Consider the following 6688-nt stretch of genomic DNA (forward strand, 5'->3'; position numbering starts at 1 on the left):
AAAAAAAAAAAAAAAAAAAGAAGAAGAAGAAAAGAAAACACAGTCATTCATATGATGGAATATTATGCAGGAACCAGTTCATAGAAATAAAGTTACTTAGAGCTATATGTGTTGTTAATAAAGATCTTCAAAAGTATAGAATTAATTCCTTAATAAGTTAAATATCAAATTACCATATAACCCAGCAATTTCACTTTTGGGTATATATCCAAAAGAACCAAAAAGAGGTATTAAGAAAACTTGTACATGAATGTTCATATAGCACTAGTTACAACAGTGAAAAAGTGCAACTGGAGGTCCATTAACTGATAAATGGGTAAATAAAATGTGGTATATCCATTTGAAGAAACATTACTTAGCCACAAAAATGAATGATATACTGACACATGCCACAATATGGATGTACTTTGAAAACATTATGTGAAGTGACACAAAAGTCACATACTATATGATTCCATTTATATAATATAACTAGTAGAGGAAAATCCATAGAACAGACAGATTAGTAGTTGCCAGAACCTGAGAGAAGAGAAAATGGAGATTGATTGCTCAATGTGTACAGAGCTTCCTTTTGGGGTGGTGAAAATGCTGGAAATTAGCGGCGATAGTTGCACAACATTGTGAATGAGTACTTAAAGTCACCAATGGTAAATTTTATGTTATCTGTATGTGTATTTGAGTACAATAAAAAGACAAAAGGACTGGGTGCAGTGGTTCATGCCTATAATCCCAGCACTTTGGGAGGCTGAGGCGGGTGGATCAACTGAGGTTAGGAGTTCAAGACCAGCCTGACCAAAATGGAGAAACCCTGTCTCTACTAAAAATGACTCCTGAAACAACTACTCTTAACAGTTTCTTTTTTTCTTTTTTTCTGAGACAGAGTTTTTGCTCTTGTTGCCCAGGCTGGAGTGCAATGGCGTGATCTCAGCTCACTACAACCTCCGCCTATCGGGTTCAAGCAATTCTCCTGCCTCAGCCTCTCAAGTAGTTGGGATTACATGCCTGGCTAATTTTTTGTAGTTTTAATAGAGATGGCATTTCACTGTGTTGGCCAGGCTGATCCTGAACTCCTGACCTCAGGTGATCCACCTGCCATGGCCTCTTGAAGTGCTGGGATTATAGGCATGAGCCACTGCACCCAACCTCCTAACAGTTTCTTAGTATTTCTCTAGATTGTCTGTATATACACAAGCATAACTGTTTATGTATGTATGTAAATTTGCATGCTCACATGTATATATACATATCCCTCCCCAAAATGTTATAGTAGCTATTAAAAAAGACACCAAATGATCAGTTAGCTGCATGTGTTAAGATGGGGCATTACTAAAATTTCCAAATGAGCTTTAATTTCCAAATTACTAATGTGCTTCTCCATATCACAGAGTATGTTTATGAGAAGTCAGTAACATTACATTTAAAATTACTTCATCTAAGGATAGGTGTGGTGGCTCACGCCTATAATCCCAGCACCTTAGGAGGCCCAAGAGGGAGGATGGCTTGAACCTAGGAGTTTAAGACCAGCCTCGACAACATAGTGAGACCCTGTCTCTACAAAAAATTAAAAAATTAGTCAGCTTGGTGGTGCATGCCTGTGGTCCCAGCTACTTGGGAGGCTGAGACAGGAGAATCGCTTGAGCCTAGTAGATCAAGGCTGCAGTGAGCCGTGATTGTTCCACTGCCCTCCAACCTGGGCAACAGAGTGAGACACTGTCTAAAAAAACCAAACAAATAAATAAATAAAATTACTTCATCTAATAGTAATTAAATTAAATGCTTTCAGAAATGTATAACCAAGCTGGGTATCATGGCATGCACCTGTAGTCTCAGCTACTCATGAGGCTGAGGCAGGAGGACTGCTTGAGGCCAGGAGTTTAAGACCACTCTGGGCAACATAGCAAGAGCCTGTCTCTGCAAAAATAAAAATAAATTAGCCAGGCATGGTGGCACATCCCTGTAGCCCAAGCTACCTAGGAGGCTGAGGTAGGAGGATCGCTTGAACCCAGGAGTTTGACGTTACAATGAGCTATGGTGTCACCACTGAACTCTAGCTTGGACCACAGAGCAAAATCTTGTCTCTAAAAAAAAAAAACGTACAACCACAATTAATGAAGGAAACATGAATGAAAGTTGTCCCACACTCATTCAATATTTAACATTCAACAGATAATTACTGACTCCCTACTTGGTGGCAAGCACCATGCACTATACATCTATTCCAAGGATTCTAGTCTTTCAATTATCTGCAGAAATAGTTACTCATAGCTAATGAGACACACAGGAAGAAACAATTTCTTCAGGTCCTACGTGGCCTCACAACCTCTAGAGTCCATCTACTGAAGTGTCTCCTAAAGTGATCTGGAAAAGTTAAGAGATCCCTTAAGAACTTCAGTAGTGGCTGGGCGCGGTGGCTCAAGCCTGTAATCCCAGCACTTTGGGAGGCCGAGGCAGGTGGATCACGAGGTGAAGAGATCGAGACCATCCTGGTCAACATGGAGAAACCCCGTCTCTACTAAAAATACAAAAATTAGCTGGGCATGGTGGTGCGTGCCTGTAATCCCAGCTACTCAGGAGGCTGAGGCAGGAGAATTGCCTGAACCCAGGAGGCGGAGGTTGCAGTGAGCTGAGATCGCACCATTGCACTCCAGCCTGGGTAACATGAGTGAAACTCTGTCTCAAAAAAAAAAAAAAAAAAAAAAAACAAACAAAAATTATGAGGGCATGGTAGCATGCACCTGTAATCCCAGCTACTCAGGAGGCTGAGGCAGGAGAATTGCCTGAACCCAGGAGGCGGAGGTTGCAGTGAGCTGAGATCGCACCATTGCACTCCAGCCTGGGTAACATGAGTGAAACTCTGTCTCAAAAAAAAAAACAAAAAAAAAAAACGAACTTCAGTACCTGAAAATGATGGGCACAAGAGAAATATCCAGTTCCCCAAATACTTCTACATAGACCTACAAGAAGATCGTCAAAGCAATTATGGTACTCTTTTCAGAGAATAAAAATGAACTCACTGTATCCGACAGGCAGCCAAAAGCTTATTAAAATTACACCTAACTTTTACAACTGATAAGTACAACTTTTCTGACTACCATTCTTTAGTTTATTGAGGTCTGTGATATTGTATGTCTTTATATATTATTTGGAAACTATTGTCAAGGAATACAGGGGACCTAAGGAAAGGCAAAGGAAAGCCAAACAACTATAGCATGTTATAATTTGAACTTACCTATAACTTGGTAGAAAGGTTTTAGGAAATGTTTATTCTAGTTCAGTGGCCTTTTTTCTTTTTGGATCATGCATCCTTGGTAAAATATTTTCAATCCCACATCCCCAAATATGGTATTTACCTACATAAGTATGTCTATACCAGTATTTTATGTATATAAAATACATGCAAATTTTTTAATTAAAAAATGAGCTATGGCAGGGTGAGGTGGCTCATGCCTATAATCCTAGTACTTTGTGAGGCTGAGGTGGGCAAATCACTTGAGTCCAGGAGTTCAAGACCACCCTGGGCAATAAGGCAAAATGTCATCTCTACTAAAAATACAAAATTAGCCAGGCATGGTGGCACATGCCTGCAGTTCAGCTACTTGGGAGGGTGAGGTAGGAGGACAGCTTGAGCTGGGGAAGTGGAGGTTCCACTGAACTGAGATCATGCCACTGCACTCCAGCCTGGGTGACAGAGTGAAATCCCGACTCAAAAAAAAAGAGACAGAAAATTTAACATTTCAAATGTTACCGATATAGAAACTCTTTTTGTTATTATTAAAATTTATTTCAACAATATATTTTTAGTGCAATGAATGTAAACTGAATATTATGTTGCCCTGGCTGGAGTGCAGTGGCTATTCACAGTCACAATCCAAATGCAATGCAGCTCCTGGACTCGTGTGATCCTTCTGCCTCAGCCTCTCAAGTAGCTGGTACTATAGTTATGAGTCACCACACCCACTAACTTTTTTTTTCTTATTCGTGATTTAACACTTTGCTATAAACCAAGAGGCAGGTATTATTTCTACTTTATAAATGAGAAAACTGAAGTTTGAGATAGTGCATAATCTGACAAATGTCAGAGCTATCATGGCACAGCACGAATGGAAACTTCTATCTGTGGAACTCTAAAACCAATGCTCTTAACCAATATACTCTAAGAAAAGAGGCAATCAGAGATAAATTTATCGTGAGGTATAAGTAAAAAACAAAGAATAACTCCTTCTGACCAATCTGAATGAATCTGAATTATGTTCTCATTTGATTCTTATTAATATAATCAGTTAAAATCTCCGTATGACTTTGGGTAAGTCATTTAACTTATTTGAATCTTAGTTTCCCAATATGTAAAATGAAAGACTTGGACTAGGTGATCTCTAAGGTCCTTTTCAGCATTAACATTCTAGGAGTCAAAAATAAGAGTTAATAAGGCAAACATCTTTTAGCTGAATAACCAAACCTTTATTGATCTCCACATTAGGAAGGTTGAAGATTTCAAGGTCCATCATGCCTCCTTTAGTCCCTTCTGAGAGGTCTAAGAGGACCAGCCTATCTGCAATGCCCTGTACAATAAGAAAAAGAACAACATTACACTGAACACGGCCAATGACTCAATTTAAATTCATTTAACAATGAGAACAAAAGGACAATAAACAGACCTCATACACTGTCTTAAGAAGAATAAGCAACACAATAGCAATAACAGTGACATACAAGCAAGAAATTAACTTCGGCCAGGGCTAGTGGCCCACAACTGTAATCCCAGCACTTTGGGAGGCCAAGGCGGTTGGATCACCTGAGGTTAGCAGTGCGAGACCAGCCTGGCCAACATGAAGAAACCCCGTAACTACTAAAAATACAAAAACTAGGCTAGGCACGGTGGCTCACGCCTGTAATCCCAGCACTTTGGGAGGCTGAGGCGGGCAGGTCATGAGGTCAAGAGATAGAGACCATCTGGGCCAAAATGGTGAAACCCCGTCTCTACTAAAAATACAAAAATTAGCTGGGTGTGGTGGCATGTGCCTGTAGTCCCAGCTACTGAGGAGGCTAAGGCAGGAGAATTGCTTGAACCTGGGAGGTGGAGGTTGCAGTGAGCCAAGATTGTCCCACTGCACTCCAACCTGGGCAACAGAGCTAGACTCTGTCTCAAAAAAAAAAAAAAAAAGAAACTATGAACTTCAATAATGCAATCTTTTAGGTTTGACTACTAAAAGCTGTAACAGGGCTTAAGTCAGAAGTCACAGATTGCAGGTTTCTTTTGAGACAGAGTTTCATTCTTTTCGCCCTGGCTGGAGTGCAATGGCACAATCTTGGCTCGCTGCAACCCTGCCTCCCAGGTTCAAGCAATTCTCTTGCCTCAGCCTCCCAAGTAGCTGGGATTACAGGCATGTGCCACCATGCCCAGCTAATTTTGTATTTTTAGTAGAGATGGGGTGTCACCATGTTGGCCAGACTGATCACGAACTCCTGACCTCAGGTAATGTGCCCGCCTTGGTCTCCCAAAGTGCTGGGATTACAGGTGTGAGCCACTGCGCCTGGCCCTGCAGGTTTTTGTGTTTTGTTTTGTTTTTTAAGGAGTCTTGCTCTGTCACCCAGGCTGAAGTGCCATGGCACTATCTCAGCTCACCGCAACCTCCACCTTCCAGATTCAAGCAATTCTCCTGCCTCAGTCTCCTGAGTAGCTGGAATTACAGGCGCACACCACCACACTCAACTAATTTTTTTTATATTTTTGGTAGAGATGGGGTTTCACCATATTAGCCAGGCTGGTCTCGAACGCCTGACGTCAAGTGATCTGCCCTCCTTGTCCTCCCAAAGTGCTGGTATTACAGGCATGAACCACCCTGCCCAGCGCCTGCAGCGTTCTTTTAATGGTATGAGTTAATAAAGATGACTTGGTACACTCAATACTTCTGTTATTTCTCTTGATTTATGTTTTCATTTTGATATTATCATTTTCATTCTGACAGAGCTCACAGTGACTTTTGGGTCTATTTGGATGTCTTATTTCTAGCAGAAAAGTTAAAAAATAATGCCAGCTTTTTCTTTTTAAAAAAGTATAATAGCTATAAAACCTAAAATCAAATCCTATTATGTGGTACCCTCTCCAAAGACCTCATGGAAAATACTCTGTGTGCCTGTAAATTGGGTGGCACAGTGGGCTGGCTGTAAATAACCGTATGGAAACCCCTAAAAATCAGTTTACTTTTGTGGAAGGTCTTTCTCCAAAGTAGTAGGAGACTTGATGATCTCTCCTATTTCAGGATTCACAGGCAAAAGTACCCAAAGATCCACCAGGCTATCAGGCAGAAAGTGTGATGTTTAAGAAAACAACCCTGGCAGGGCATGGTGGTTCACACCTGTAATCCCAGCACTTTGGAAGGACAAGGTGGGCACAGGCTTGAGCCCAGGAGTTTCAGACTAGCCTGGGCAACGTGGCAAATCCCCCCCTCCAACACACACACACACACAAGTCCTGGCATGGTGGCTCATGCCTGTAATCCCAGCACTTTGGGAGGCGGAGGCGGGCGGATCACCTGAGGTCAGGAGTTCGAGGCCAACCTGGCCAGCATGGTGAAATCCCATCTCTATTAAAAATACAAAAATTAGCCGGGCGCGGTGGCTCAAGCCTGTAATCCCAGCACTTTGGGAGGCCGAGGCGGGTGGATCACGAGGTCAAGAGATCGAGACC

At 41.6% G+C, this 6688-nt stretch overlaps 1 protein-coding gene across 11 annotated transcripts in view; it reads right to left on the reverse strand.

The window, feature by feature from the left end:
* Positions 1-6688, reverse strand: part of UEVLD (UEV and lactate/malate dehyrogenase domains) — a 60983-nt gene that overhangs the window by 29428 nt on the left and 24867 nt on the right. For all 11 annotated transcript variants that reach the window (XR_001824280.2, XM_037737538.1, XM_017525867.2 and 8 more), the window contains one exon: positions 4457-4559. Coding sequence is in view for 10 of the 11 variants with exons in the window: in XM_037737538.1 (XP_037593466.1) it covers positions 4457-4559 (103 nt within the window). In the remaining variant the exon portion in view is untranslated. The remainder of the gene's footprint in view (positions 1-4456; positions 4560-6688) is intronic.

The sequence above is a fragment of the Cebus imitator genome, unplaced genomic scaffold (genome assembly GCF_001604975.1).
Source record: "Cebus imitator isolate Cc_AM_T3 unplaced genomic scaffold, Cebus_imitator-1.0 Scaffold39, whole genome shotgun sequence".
Taxonomy (NCBI): Eukaryota; Metazoa; Chordata; class Mammalia; order Primates; family Cebidae; genus Cebus; species Cebus imitator.